Source organism: Anthonomus grandis, chromosome 6, assembly GCF_022605725.1.
Source record: "Anthonomus grandis grandis chromosome 6, icAntGran1.3, whole genome shotgun sequence".
In the NCBI taxonomy this organism is placed as follows: Eukaryota; Metazoa; Arthropoda; class Insecta; order Coleoptera; family Curculionidae; genus Anthonomus; species Anthonomus grandis.
The window spans coordinates 14,754,325-14,770,031 of NC_065551.1; the positions used below are offsets into that span (position 1 = coordinate 14,754,325).

The 15,707-nt window shown below is 34.1% G+C and overlaps 1 protein-coding gene across 1 annotated transcript in view; it reads left to right on the forward strand.

The window, feature by feature from the left end:
• Positions 1 to 15,463, forward strand: part of LOC126737207 (transducin beta-like protein 3) — a 44,250-nt gene extending 28,787 nt beyond the window's left edge. Inside the window, exons 8-13 of the mRNA XM_050441988.1 lie at positions 5,250 to 5,603; positions 14,373 to 14,511; positions 14,586 to 14,718; positions 14,776 to 15,006; positions 15,068 to 15,218; positions 15,279 to 15,463. Of these exons, the coding sequence (XP_050297945.1) occupies positions 5,250 to 5,603; positions 14,373 to 14,511; positions 14,586 to 14,718; positions 14,776 to 15,006; positions 15,068 to 15,218; positions 15,279 to 15,438 (1,168 nt within the window). The 3' untranslated portion in view covers positions 15,439 to 15,463. The remainder of the gene's footprint in view (positions 1 to 5,249; positions 5,604 to 14,372; positions 14,512 to 14,585; positions 14,719 to 14,775; positions 15,007 to 15,067; positions 15,219 to 15,278) is intronic.
• Positions 15,464 to 15,707: the final 244 nt, after the last annotated feature.

The window sequence follows — 15,707 nt, forward strand, 5'->3', positions numbered from 1 at the left end:
TGGAACACCCTGTATTTCATGGCGTTATGCTTTTGGGGACAATAAGATCTTTACACTGATACCTCATTTCTTAAATTTTTTTATGGCGTTGCCACGTAATTCATATTTTTAGGATATTTTCAGTGTTTTAATGGGTTTATTAAAATTCTTATAAGTTCGCTGTGTTCAATCTAGATAAACGAAATGTTTAATGTAGTTAGTTTACGGTATCAGCTTTATCTTTCCGTAAAAGTCTGATGTTTTTTCATACAGAGTGTCTAATATAAATTTACCAATTTACTCAAATAAAATATGCTATAACTCGATTTTTTTTAAACGGAACACCCTGTATTTTTCTCTTTCATGAAGTTTCCTTATTTATTCTCTAAATTTTTTTACAAAGTATGTCCTACACCTAACTCGCTTTTTTGGGATATTTTACATTCTTTAAAATTGATGACAATAAAACCGCATAACTATGTATTTAAAAAAAATGTATTAAGATTGCTGATAGACTATCGGTAAAAATACTAATCTGACATTTAAATAATTGCATTTGGTTTACTCTTTTTTTTTTGAATATCGTTAATAAAAATATTTCGCATTAGAGCTGAAATAAGTTTTAAAGATTAAAATTATTGTATTACTTGCAAATTATTAATTATCCACGGAAAGGACTTGTCGAAATGATATACAGATCGTGTTATCTTGAGCTACCTATTACCCAAAATAATGGCAACACCGCTTGATTGCGGCTTGCAGGCGGCGAAATTTTTCGTTTTTATTTTTTGAACCGGGAGTCAGCAGACCTCACTTTGCTGTGTTACTGCACGTTGCATTAATAATTTTTGAGCGTTATTTTCGTGTTTTTTTCACTATGGCTGTTTATACCCCTTCCGAAAGAGTTTAACTAATTAAATGGTTTTATGGAGGCAATTCGGCAGTACAATGTAGAGATTTATTTTCAGTGACATTTGAGAATAGACCGATTCCTTGTGCAAAAACGGTTTTAAATGTGGTTACAAATTTTGAGACAACTTTTTGCTTTCAATATTGTAAAAAATGCCACACAAAACGTCAAGTTCACGTTCGAGTTCTGTTGAAGTGGTCCAGTATATAGAACGGCGGGAAGAAATGGTTTACAGTACCCTAGAACTTGATTCGACACGGTCCACTAGAAGTGTTGGAGAGGAACTAGGAATGAGCAATAAAACTGTTGCTAGTATCCGGAAAACATATGGGTACAAATGTTTCAAGTATTCAAAAACTCAGGAAATATTTCCTGAATACCAATGGCGAAGAATGGACTTTTGTGAAACCATGATGGAAAAGGCAAATGAAAACGAATATTTTTTAAAAAATATTTTGTTTTCTAATGAATCTTCTTTTCCATTACATGGCAAACACAATTCTTCCATTGTTCGTTATTGGTCTCAAGAAAACGAGCACAGAAGTTTTCAGTTTCGTACCCAGTATCCTCAGAAATTGAATTTTTGGGCTGGTATTTTGGGCGACAATGTTATAGGGCCATTTTTTATTGATGGCACTTTAAACGCCCAAAAGTACCTTGAGTTGCTGCAAAACCAAGTTCTCCCTGCCATTCAAATCCTACCTGATGTAGACCTGGGATCGGTTCATTTTCAGCTAGATGGCTGTCCTGCTCATAACGCTGCTAGAGTAAAAGAATTTTTAACAAATACTTTTCCTAACCGCCTTATTAGTGGGACTGGCGATATTAAATGGCCTCCTAGATCTCCAGATTTGTCTCCAAATGACTTTTATCTGTGGGGTTACCTTAAGCAGACCATTTACAAGCCTGAATTTAGTAGGCCAACAAATTTAGAGGAGTTACGAAATAAAATTAACGAAGGTGCCAATTCCATTTTACCTGAAACTCTTTTGGAGTTGCGAAATAGCTTTTACGATAGGTTAAGTTTTTGTTTAGCGAAAGAAGGCGGTTTATTTGAGCCTTTTATTTAAAAAATGATATGTTGTTAAGTTTGTTTATTAGAGTTTTATTTCTGTTTGTTTATTATATTGTAACGAAATTCGGGAACACACTTTTATTGTGAACGTCAAAGAAACACTAACCTAACTCGCCTTGACTGTCGTTTAATTGTTTCCAAGGTAAAAACTGACTAAACAATTAAAACTGAATGAATTGTCTTGAAGCGCGTCCTTTTTAAAACCCGATGGAACAGTTTCGAAATATTTAGAATTATGTTCATTGTTTTTGCCCAAAGAGACCAATAATTTTAGGAGAATACTGACAGTCAAAGCAAGCAAGTATAGAAATTCTAGAAAATTAGAACTACAGGGATTTACAATAATATAACCTAAATGACATAAATTGGGGCCAAAATGGGGCTCTCGAACAAGATGAACTACTTAAAAACTAAACACTATAGATAAAATTAATAAACCAAACGTCAGTAGAACCCTAAAGAAACCCTACGAATCAACTTTAACTACAGAATACTAATAAAATTGTACAAAAACTAGGAGAATAATTAACGTATTTACATTTTCATAATACTGCTCTCCTCTCAAGTTTGATCATCCCGATCAAACATGGGACCACCTGAGTCATGATAGGGCGCTAGCCGGACGATGTTTACAATTTTCATCTTCGTTGTCGGATGTCGCTGGATACGGTCGTTGATTCTGGTGGCCACGTTAAATGGACCTTCCCAATCCTTCTGGAGCTTTGGTGACTTGCCCTTCCTCCTCCGTGGATTGTATAACCAGACTTTATCCCCAGGGTTAAAACCGGTAGAATTTGCCTTTATGTCATAACGTGATTTCATTCTGTTACTTTCTAGATGAAGTTTATCCCGTGCTTGTTCGTGAACAATTTGTTAATGGTCGACGTACTCCTCAAGGGTTTCAGACTTATAAGGTTTTCCAGTAATAATGTCCAAAGGTAAACGAAGTTCATCACCGTAGACAACTTTTGCCGGGCTTTTTCCAATCAATCAATTAATCGCTTTATTGTCAAAAAATTACAAAATTTTGTAGGCAAAGCTAATAAAAAAAAACATATAAAAACAAAACAAAACACACAAAATAAAAATAAATATACAAACAAAATAAATACATGCAAAACTGTACAAAAACAATGTACCTGGTCAATATACATACATACATACATACACAGTTGACTTGTGGATAGAAGAACGATATGCCAATAGGAATGGTTGTATACAGGTATCCCAGTCAGTTTGCTTAGAGTTTACCACCATCCTCAAATAGGTTTCAAATGTGCGGTTAAATATTTCAACCATTCCATCAGACTTAGGGTGTAGAGGGGTTGTACGGGTCTTATTGATTCCCAGCAACTAGCATACTTGTTGGAATATTTGTGACTCAAAGTTCCTTCCTTGGTCTGAATGTATCTCTCTGGGTACACCAAATCGACAAATCCAGTTCTGGAACAGCACTTCAGCTACTGTCGTTGCTTCTTGGTTTGGAATCGGATAGACCTCGGGCCACTTACTAAAGTAATCCATAGCAACAAGAGCATATCGGTTTCCGGAGCTACTAGTAGGAAAGGGTCCTGCTACGTCTATGGCAATTCGTTCAAAGGGTGCACCAACAAGATACTGCATCATCTTTCATCTTGTCCGGGTTCTTGGGCCCTTGCTTGACGAACACTGCTCACACTGTCGGCAACAGCGTTCAACATCTTGATGACTGTTCAGCCAGTAAAACCGTTCTCTAACTTTTGCCAAGGTCTTACTAACTCCAAAATGTCCTCCGCCGACACCGCCATGAACAGCTTCAAGAACTTCCGGAATCCGTTTTCGAGGAAGGACTGTCAGATATGTCTTTTCTTTTCCATCTACGCTTCCCCAGACTCTTTTTAACAATCCATCTTTTATAGCCAATGAATTCCATTGAGACCAATAAGCTTTTAGTTCTGGAGATTTGTCAGAAATATCTTTCCATTCTGGTTTTAAAATTTCTCGAGATTTCAGTTCGTAAATAAGACCAAATACTGGGTCATCACACTGATTTTGGATTAAACTAGCTACATCCCACTCTTTAGAACTGTGAAGGCCAATACGATTACAAGTAAATATCTCTGGATGCTGTTTTGATTCCTTTTTAAAACAATGTTGACATGTTTCAGTACAGGGTCTTCTCGATAAAGCATCGGCATTTTGGTGATATTCGCCTTTCCTATGTTCTATTGTAAAGTTATACTCTTGTAATCGTTGAAGCCACCTTGCTATTTGTCCTTCGGGGTTTTTAAACTGAAACAGCCATTTCAATGAAGCATGGTCAGTTCTAAGGATAAATCGTTGACCATACAAATATTTATGGAAATGTTCAATAGCTTTTACTGCTGCCAATAGCTCTCGTCTGGTGATACAATAGTTTCTTTCTGGTTTTGATAACGTTTTACTGAAATAAGCTATCACTTGCTCGCCATCTTCATATTTTTGCGATAGAACGGCCCCAATTCCAACATTACTTGCATCGGTATCCAAAATAAAAGTTTGTCCAGGAATCGGATATGTTAAAATTGGAGATGTGCATAGTGCTCTTTTTAACCGTTGAAATGCTTCTTCACAGTCTGTTGACCAACTAAATACAATTTTGTCCTCCGTGAGCTTATGTAGAGGCTTTGCAAGATTAGCGAAATTTCTTACAAATCTTCTGTAATAGGTACAAAGGCCTAGAAAGCTTCTTAACTGGTGTTTGTCAGTGGGTCGTGGCCAATTTTCGATTGCCTCTACTTTATCTGGATCAGTTTTGACACCTTTTCCTGATATTACATGGCCAAGGTATCGAACTTCTTTTTGAAATAAGCAACATTTTTTAGGACTTAGCTTCAGGTTGGCCTCTCGCAGTTTAACAAATACCTCTTGAATATTCTTTAAATGATCTTACGGAAGAAAAATTTAATTTAATTGCTCGATTCGTCACATGCGTCTTTACTCGGCGCCATCTTGTAATTTATATGACAATGGGTCTACTTTCTGGTTATTTTCAATAATTGAGCACATGAGAGTCTAACGTTTTGATTTAATAATTAATCTAAATAATTCTTTCGTCAGAGTAGTTGACTTGTTGGGTTCAAGCATTAAGAAATAAGAATCCAATAAAACGTAGTGTCTAAGATCTAATAGTCTAACAATTTAATAGGCATTTATACGTAAATTCCTAATCTCTAGGAAAATCCCTAAATATGTAGAATAATATATATAATAATAATCCACTCACCCTGCGCTATAAATTAGCCATTTAGTTATTTGTCTTTTCAGCTGTATTGGATCGAGCAAAAGGCACACCGGTTCAGTAGTCTCAGTCTCATTCTTCTCCACCTCTAGTACCTTCTTTGTGTCCGCTAGTCAAGACACTTGCCTGAAACTGTGGGAAATTCCCCAAAAAGAATCGAAAAAAGTCCCGAAACTAGAACAAAATGAAAATACCGCCCAATTGAATTGTAAACAGACCGTGATCGCGCATCAGAAAGACATAAATTGCGTCACGGTTAGTCCGAACGATAAGATTGTAGCCAGCGCTTCACAAGATAAAACGGTGAAGTTGTGGAGTAGCGACGGTTTGGAGTTGACTGGGGTGTTGAAGGGGCATAAGAGAGGTGTATGGAGTGTTAGGTAAGTAGTATTGTTTACTTACTATGATTAGTTAAGAGCCAAAAATGATATGAAAAAGAAATATATCTCTTAGAAAGAAAAGATTTATAAAATTTTAACAAAAAAGTTAATCAAATATTTGAATCATCAAATATCTTGATAACTAAAGTAGAATTTGGTTTGGTTTACCCTGGATATAGATCGATGAATCCCGAATAGTGTGAACATTCCAGGGATTTTAACCCCTTAATCCATTATGGTCAAACATTTTTTTTAAATAAGAATCTTTTGCAATGTATATTCGAAAATTTCCAACTTTAGGAGGATTTAACTCAAAAAGTTTTTGCGGTATCAGAGATGTTCTTATATGACAATATTGGGTAAGAAATGCCCTTAATGGCACTAAAACCATTTAAAGAATATTCGTATTTGTGAAAATATTCTCAAGAAAGGTAAAACTTTGCTATAAAAATTAGTTTTAAAAAATGCCTCGACTGTTTATTTATTTACTAATATATAGAATAAAATTTTACTAATTTTATTCCCATAATAAGATAAATCAATCGCTTCCAAGATAAAGTCCAGTTCAGAGATCTATTAGAATCTTTGATGTGTCGCAGATGCCGCACTAACTAGTCCGTGCGCCTATGTCATATTTATTGTTGCATGATATATATGTTTAAATGGCAAAATTTTATATTGTCTATCTATGAAATCATTTTAAATATACGTAAAACCCCATGTTTTATACTATTTTTTATTTTTCTTTCGAAAATGTCAATTTTTAGAAAGAAAATATTATCACAAGAAAATAATATCAAAAAATTGACCGCGGACTAAAATCCAAGCATCTTACAAAATATTTTAAACACTTCAAGCACTCACAGACTTGTCACCTCTTTTTAGCCAGTCTATTAAACAAAGATAAAACACCTGCGTTCTGACAATTCCTACTTTAGGCTGTGCAAGTGATTGTGTATCTCTCTCTATCCCACTGAATTTAAGAATTACGGGGCCGTACCCAAATAAATTTTTGGACCGTTTTTGTATTATTTTCGTCGTGTTTTTAAAGAGATCTTTACGAATGGGTCTATCGCCTTTAAAATAGTTGTTGGATGGGTCTATCAGCTTTAATAGTTGGGAGGGGGGCCATGTGAGGTTATTATTTGATGTGTTTTGCCGGTTATGCTTTTTACACGTTTATGAAAGTAAAGAATTTAGAATTTGGCCTGTATTCCTGTAAATTTTTTGCAGTTTTTACTGTGAGGAACAGTGTTTTTTTTATTTGTGTTTGTGGATTTGTTTTGGTATTATACCTAAAGACCTTAAAATGTTTCGACCCTGGAAAAATAGGCAGGAAAATTTGGCAAATGAAGAGGAAAGTGTTTGTGCGGGCTTATGGAGGCCGTGGGTGTACAAGAAAGACAATAACATTTGTGATAAAAACAATAAGAGTGATCTGGGCAGTGATTTAGACTTACATAGTTCTGATAGTTCATTTTCTAGTATTGAGGAAGCAAAAAGAAGCAAGGGAAGTAGAAGCTACAGAGGAAATCAAGCAGTTTTAAAAGAACAAATTTATCTAAATATCTATAACAATCTAAGGAATGATACTCAGTTCACAAATGATTGTAGTGCTTTGCAAAAAATAGCGTTTTTAACAGGGGTTCCCTATAGTACAATATGCCTGTAAAAAAAAGGATTAAACACAGAATAAAAAGGAAAGATGCAGGACAATCAAAGGGACTTGACATGGATATTGCCAAATTGCTAAGGAAAGGTGTGTATTCTAAATACAAAAACAATGAGGTTCTGACCATATAGACACCTTATCGGCAAGGGACAAACATTTCTCAGTCTCAACCTTGCGGAGATACCTGATAAAACTTGGATTTAAGCTTAAGATGGTTAACAAAAGAGCTGCTGTAATGGAATTGTCAGGTGGTGTATAGAATATTTGAGGAAAATTAAAAAAATTTGGGAGGAAGAAAGATCCATATATTATTTAGCCGAAACATGATATGATACATTTATGATTGATGTATGATTTCCATTCTCTAGGAAAAAAGTCTCTTTTTTGCCATAGTAAGAAAACCATATTTTTATTAATAAAACAAGTTTAAAGTTTTGTTTTTTTCAGCTTACTGCCCCTGTTTGTCCTTCAGCGACACAATAAAGTATATATAATGTAATGCTTTAGAATCCATATGCTGATGTGCGAGATGAAGTTGGAATCCATGGCGGCAACAGAGAAACTGTTTCCTTCCTTAATGGAAGAAACTGCTAAAGAACAATGGCAAAAAAACAGAACTTACAAAATTTGTATTAACTTTTTGGGCCAGATTCAAAAGAGTGGTTAAATTTATAAAAGTATTTAGTATCCTCACTGTAGTTTTAGGATCCAGTATACTTAAAATGTAGTGTTTTGTATAAGATTTTTAGTTTTTAGTATAAGCATTTATTTTTGTTAATTTTTATCTAATCTCTCCTAATATGCATAATAACTAAATACGAGGCAAACAAATTAATAAATACGTTAGGGATGTAAGGTGTGTTTTTCTTTTATAAGTAAAACTTTTGTCTTTTAAAGGCATAAAGTATAGACAGCCAGATGATTTTTAATGTAAAAGTTTATTTAAAAAAATATACTTCCAATTTTCTGACTACATAATTACTTTTTATCAAAAGAAGTTGGTACTAAATATAGAGATGGGGGGTTTTCATGAGTATATTATCATAATAATATATCATAATATGTATTAATTTAAAAAAAACTATAATAAAGGACATTGAATATGGCAGCCACAATCCCCATTAATAACCACCACCATGTAAAAATAAATCTCAATTCCCAAAAAAAGGAAATATATAAAATTTGAAGACAAACCAAAACATTTTACACTTTTGTGTCAAAAAGTAACTATTTAATGCCTTAATCCACAGAATAAATGGGCCTAAGTAATTTGTCACCTACGCTCTCATTAAACTCAAAAATGCTTTATTGTCAATATAAACATAGAAGTTGTAGACAAAGCCAATAGACTGTACATTAAAGGAATAAAAACGAGAAACTAATTTAAAATAAAAAAAAATTATATAGTAAAACTTTGAAAAATACTTAAATGCTAATCATTAAAAATTCATCATAGTTTAGGTGCTACATAGTTTAGTACGCTTTACTAGCAAGAAATATTTTCTTCCTTGTACGTAGGCCTTTTTCAGTCTTAAGTTGTCTTATTTCTAGTGGAAGTTTATTAAACTACCTCCATATATGATAGAGCTACAGACAAGTTCAAAATGAGGAATGGGTAGCCTCAACAAATAGTTTTGTCGCGTATTATAGTGGCTTCCTAAGTGAAGTTCCTGTTTATATTTTCTAAAAACTAAGCAAACTGTTTCCAAAATAAAAATACAACACAGGGTTAAAATATTATGACTTACAAAAAGCGGGCGACATGAATCACGAGGCTTGGCCCCACATAGATATCTAATGGCCCCTTTTTGGAGTACAAACACTGAACTAAAAAGTGAATTTGAACATGAACCCCAAAAGCAAATTCCATATCGAAGGTGCGACTCGATAATCGCGAAGTATGCAGATCTGGCGATGTAGAAATTAAGACTGGTGGCAATAACCCTTAGGGCGTAGCAGCCTGATGAGACTTTTCTACATACATTCACAATATGGTCTTCAAATTTAAGGAACTTATCTATGGAACCCAACCCAAAAACTTACTGAACGGTGGCATGTTGATGGCTTCATTATTTAAATATATATCATTTGTATTACATTTAAGAATATTTGTTTTGGAAACATTAAATATCAAAAAATTTGCATCACACCAGTCTTTTATTTTTAACAAATTTCCACGTATATTGGCCTCCATTTGAGAAACATCAGAGTCGTGCCAGAGGATGGTGGTATCATCGGCAAACAATGTAAATTTGCCAGTTACCTGCAGTTGTGGCAGATCGTTCACATAAATGAGAAAAAGTAAAGGACCAAGTACTGATCCTTGCGGAACACCCACATTTATATTAAGTGTTCCTTAGAGATACCACCATTAAATTTGACAGCCTGGACACGATTTGATAAGTAGGAACGAAACCACTCAAGGGCAGTTTCTCTGAAACCATAGAGCTCCAGTTTCATCAGCAGCACTCTGTGACTCACGCAGTCAAATGCCTTAGACAAGTCACAGAATACCGCTGCTGCAACTTCAACAACATTCAGTCGGTTGTACAGGTGCTCTAGAAAGCTAAAGATAGCATCATTTGTGCTCACAGACTCACGAAAGCCAAACTGCTGAAGACTCAATAGGCCAAACCTATTTAAAAATGAAACCATCCTCACCTTAACGAGCCGTTCCACTATCTTGGCTAAAGTAGGCAATAACGCTATAGGTCTAAGTTAGAAGGACAGTCGCGATCGCCACCCTTGTAAAGAGGAACAATCATTGCTCTTTTTAAGCACTCTGGGAAAACTCCAGACATAAATGAAAAGTTAATTGACTCGGCCAAGACTTGCAAAGCAACAAGCGGTAAAGCAGAAAATATTTTAAGAGAAAGCCCATCCCAACCCTATTGAACTCTTATTCTTAATATTAACCATTAACTGTTCTTCTACACTTGTGGGGGCAAAAAAGAAAGATTCGGCTACTACCACATTGCTGAGATAGCTCCTGGAATCTATTTTTTGTGAGAGATTGGCTGCAAGGTTACTAGCAATATCACAGTAGAAGGAATTGAGGACATTGGAATCTAAGGTACTTGGAATAACCAAGACACAATTTTTGCCCCTAAGCTCATTTAAAATCTTCCAAGACTCTTTTGCTCTGTTGGAGGAATTATTTATCCTCCTTTGAAAGTAGGTCCACTTAGCCGTTCTGATTGAGTTTCTGTAAATCTTGCGGTATCTGTTATAATAATTTAAAAATGTTGCATTGTTCATAGCGTATTTCCTAATGTAAAAAAGGGAGCGCATATTTTTCCCAGATACTCGTAAACCCGTAGTATACCAAGGTATTCTATTTCGTTTCTTAATATTGACAACAGGAAAAGCAGTGTTAAAATTGTTTAATACTATTTGATGAAAGCTATGCAATAGATTAACAGTAGTCAGTAGTCAATACATTATTCCAACTTGACCTATTGCAAAGCAAAGAGACTTGACTTGTTATAAGGGACTGATGGCGCTAAAAACTAAACTTATGAAATTAAAATTTTTGGTTAAACTCATTTAACGTACTTAAATCTTATATTTAAATTAAATATTATCTTGCTATCAACTATCCTGAATTTCTAACTTAGTAAAACTAAACCCAAAAATCCCGAATAATAAAGTTTTAAATACAAATAAATTTTAAGGCCGGACCTGTGCAACTTTTCACGCTTGAGTGGATGTGACTAAGGTCAGGCGTTTAACAAAATAGTACGTGGGCGCATGTACTCAAATTTTACGAATCAAATGTATAAATTCTTAAAAAAAGGCTTAAAACATTTATTTATTTAATGAAATGATTAAATATCGCTTAGAATATTACTTTATGACTCTTTCCACATAAAATTTTGCGTTTTAAACATGCATGTCATGTGACAATACAAGCAACACCGGCACACGGACTATTTGCGGTACATCAAAGATTCTAATAGATCTCTGAACTGAACTATACAAGTAACCTTAATGCAAGTTGATAAAGAAACAGATGATTACCTACAAGAAAGTTTTAGTATATGAAATACACAAATCAAAACAATTCTAAGGTACATTTAACTAATCATATTCATATCATAGCCTAGACATAAAACATTCTAAAACAAATAAAGACACAAAGTACCGAGATAAGACAAGTTAAGATCGTTCTAAAGTCATAACCGATAAATTACGGCAAAATCAAGAGTTAGCAGCGCTAAGGAAGATTCATATCCAGGTCGTTTATTGCTTTCAAAGCTCTGTCGATTGGCGAGCATTGCCCATAATTTATTGGATCAAATACAAATCCAAAAAGATTTATTTCTCAAAATGAACACAATTTTTTACATAATATCTTATTCTTAATTCTGGAGCACAATTGAGGTAAGTCTGTGTGTGCACCTTTGACTAAAAGAATAGAAAAGATAGGCGGAAATATTACAAAAATTATATTAATTAGTTCTTAGTATTATCGTATTAACACAATAAATTAGGGTTGGTGAAATTAACATTCTAGGCAACAAAGAAAAATATATGTCTTGAGAGAACTGAAATACACCATTAAATTATTACTTCATTATTAAAATATTACTTCACGATGCAAGAACGATATTTCATAGGAAATGTCTTCAAAATTATCACTTAGCCACGGGTGAATTTTAATTTTGTGATGATGATGATGCGATGTAAGCAGTTTTTATATAATTGGAAAGTATTTTAAATATTTTCGCCAAGATAAATGAATGTGTCTTTTAGTTGAAGCAAATAAGCCTTTGAAGCATTAAGGATGTTGATCTTACTCTAACATTCCCCAATTGTACCGACCCAGTTACGATCTCTTATTAAAAGGGCAGTGTCACCTGCAAAGCATATAATTTTACCATTTGATATATCTGTCAAAGTATTGACGTAACTAGGATCGAGCCCAACACTGTCTCTTGTGGATCAATCCACTCCATCTTTTGAGGTCACGCTACTGTCAGCTTTTATAATTTTAAGTAGATCTTGTACTGCTAGATTTAAAACGTGACTAAAGCAGACGAAATGATTGTCTTTACTGTCAAAATTTTCAATCATGTTAGATAAATACTGAGCAAATGTAAAATTTAATGCTGCACTATCTGTAGTTATACCTTGAATCCTTTGTTTAATGTCGTATTTGTTAATTTCGACACCCTCATGCTGTTCTAGCGCTGGGATAAAATCCAAAACAAGACTTTTTAATTTCCAGTCTCGATCAATAAAATGAGCTGTGATGCCGTAAAATGACACGTTGGCATTGGATGTCCACGAATCAATTGTTGTAGATATTTTAAAACAGTTATTGACTCTAAAATAACTTTTGAGCTTGCATGAAAATATTATATTATAAATATTATTATAAATTTTTGTCCGTAAAGCATTTCGTTTTGGTAACTTTGCCTCCTTATTTAAAAACGAGAACAGAGCTGTACATGTTTCATCTTCAAAAAATCTTAATGGAAAGATTTTTTTATGGCCAATTCTATTATGAGATCTTCAAATTCTAGTTGATTAAATCCTCCAAAAGTAGATGTATTAGACGTAACCTGAAACAGATTTAAAAAATCTGCATAACTCTGATGAAGGGCATATTGAGTTATAATACACCAGTAACAATACGAGTTTGGTTCCCCGACGTATAGTACAAATTCAGACTTTTGAGAGAATCCCCGTTCGGTACAAAAAATGTTGTAATGTAAACATCAAACATCCATTATATAGCCCGTCTACGAAACAAATTATTTTTGATTGATGGGCCACACTATTGCAGGTAAATATTGCCGAAATATATATTGCCGAGTCATATCCCTGCTGCCAATGTTGTCTGGGTTGATGGCTGGGCTACAGTTGCCAATATTATTGCAACATATTGCAGTAAAAATATTGCCCGTTTAGCAGCCCCTTAAATAAAAAATTAAAACAATTACAAAAATTACAGCTGGTGGTTCCTTCTATGACGTTATTTAATAAAAGACATAATTTAAGGCCAAAATTCGATTCGAAGGCCGATTTTAAATAAAATTCTAAGCCAATTTCATGTAACATATGCTATACCTAACTTCAACAGATTAAAAGATACAATGGTTTAAAAAATTATTATGTAAAATTTATTATTAATAAAACATGCAAATACTAACCTAAATATGCTATAAAATTATACTATAAAATATTTACTTATTTTAAGACTACTAGAAAATGATCCAGATCGTAGAAACGAGTTTTGCCAGACCATAACCGAAAGATGTAATAATAAGCCTTTACTAGTAAAACAGAGGTAAATACGCATAATTTTAGATACTGGGAACCTAAAAATTCAGACTGGTTTAGGAAAAGTCATTCTCAGAATTATGAAAAGGTGCATGGGCATTAATTATTAGTAATAGTGTAATAGGACCATACTCCTTTGAAGGGACTTTACGGGTAGCGTTATCTTATCATCAATTTTTAGTAAACGACTTGATTCCAGCACTGGCGACACTGCATCCTGATGAAAATAACCAGATATGCCAAACTAATCGTTATTATTTCAACAGCATGAAGCGCTTCCGGCTATGCTGCGATTTATAGAAAATTCCTAGAAACGTTAAACCTTTTCCCAAACAAGAGAGTGGTCACCTGTCCTCAATTTCTTAGACTACTTTCTTTGGGGTTGCGTCAAGAATGAACTGACACAATAACAACAACACAAAGATAAGCCACATACGCTTGATATCCTCGAAGATCGCATTAGGAATATTTTTTCAGACACTAGCATATAATAAAATAAATTTTAAGAATGTGGGATGTAATTTATCGATATGTTGTAATAAAGTGTTACAATTTTTATTTAAACGTAATTACTTCGAGATCAGTTGAAGGTACACAAAACATAAGTATACATAAAACATGTTCATAATTTTTCGGAGAATGCGAAAATGCAAAAAATACTGCAAGTTTCCTTCACACTTTTTACGACTCCCCATTTGATGTAAAAATATGCCCGATCCAAAAATAAAATCGACGTTTCAGATATTTTTTGAGAAAAGAGTTTCTCTGTTATTAAATCATAATCCTGCATATATTGTTATTTTTTGTAGATTTTCTCCTGTAGATCAAGTAGTGGTGACCTCATCAGCTGACTGCACTATTAAGTTATGGTCTGTAGCTAACCATAGCTGCTTAAAGACCCTAGAGGGGCACGAATCCAGCGTGCTTAAAGCTGAGTTTTTGTCCAACGTAAGTTCCCAGATATAAGCCTCATATTTTAGATAATTTTTTTGTATTAGAATTGAATAAATATATTTTTTTAGGGTTTGCAAATTTTAAGTGCCGGCGCAGACGGTCTCATCAAAGTCTTTAATATTAAAAATTCCGAATGTCAGTGCACCATGGACCAGCACGAAGGCAGAATATGGGCTTTGGCCCTAAAAAGCGATCAGTCAGGTAGAAAAGCCCTACCCAACATTTAAAAAAAATTCCCTTACCCTCGATATAATTTAGGTTTTATTACGGGCGGAAGTGATTCCTTCCTGATTAAATGGAAAGACGTCACTGAAGAGCGGAAGTTGGAACGTCAAACGCAACAAGCAGAACTAGCCCGAGAAGAACAAAAATTAAGCAACTATATACAGAGTGATCAGCTGTTAAAGGCCCTTAAGTTAGCCTTGAAACTAGAAAGGCCTTTGCAAACTTTAAAGATAATCCAGGGCGTTATCAAAAAAGGAGAAACCGGTAATGACCGTTTTAAACTTTAAAAAGTACCATTCCCTAATAATTTTGCTTCCTTCTTAAGGTTTATCCGATACGATAAAGTCTTTAAGGAACGACCATAAAGAAAGCTTATTAAATTGCGCCTTACATTGGAACACCAATAGTAGAAACTGTCATCCCGCCCAATTGGTTTTGAATATTTTATTAAACGAACTTCAAACTGGGGAATTCAGGTATTAAACTGTAAGATCTATTGTTTTTCCGGTATTTAACGGGGATTTTTTCGATTTTAGACCCACGGGATTGAGCAAAATAACCGAGAGTGCGTTGCCGTACACCGAAAGGCATTTTAAGAGGCTGACCCAGATGATGCAAGACATTCATTTGTTGACTTACACTGTTAATTGTATGCAACCACACGCTAGAAGTGTAGACATTAATGTTGGACAATAAAAAATGATTATTATTTTTAAATTTATTGGCATTTGTTCTATTTTAATTATTGAGAGATTAAATATTAATTTTTCGCCTTTGAATACACAATTAAATGATTTGCCTCCTACGGCGATGATTTTTTGGCCCAACTATTAATCATTTGACACTTATTAAGACGGAAAATCTGAAAACGTGTATTTATAGAGACAATTTTGATTTCACTATTAGTCATTCACAACAAGGGAAGGGTTCATACATGGGCCATTGGTCTGCAACATAGTGATAAA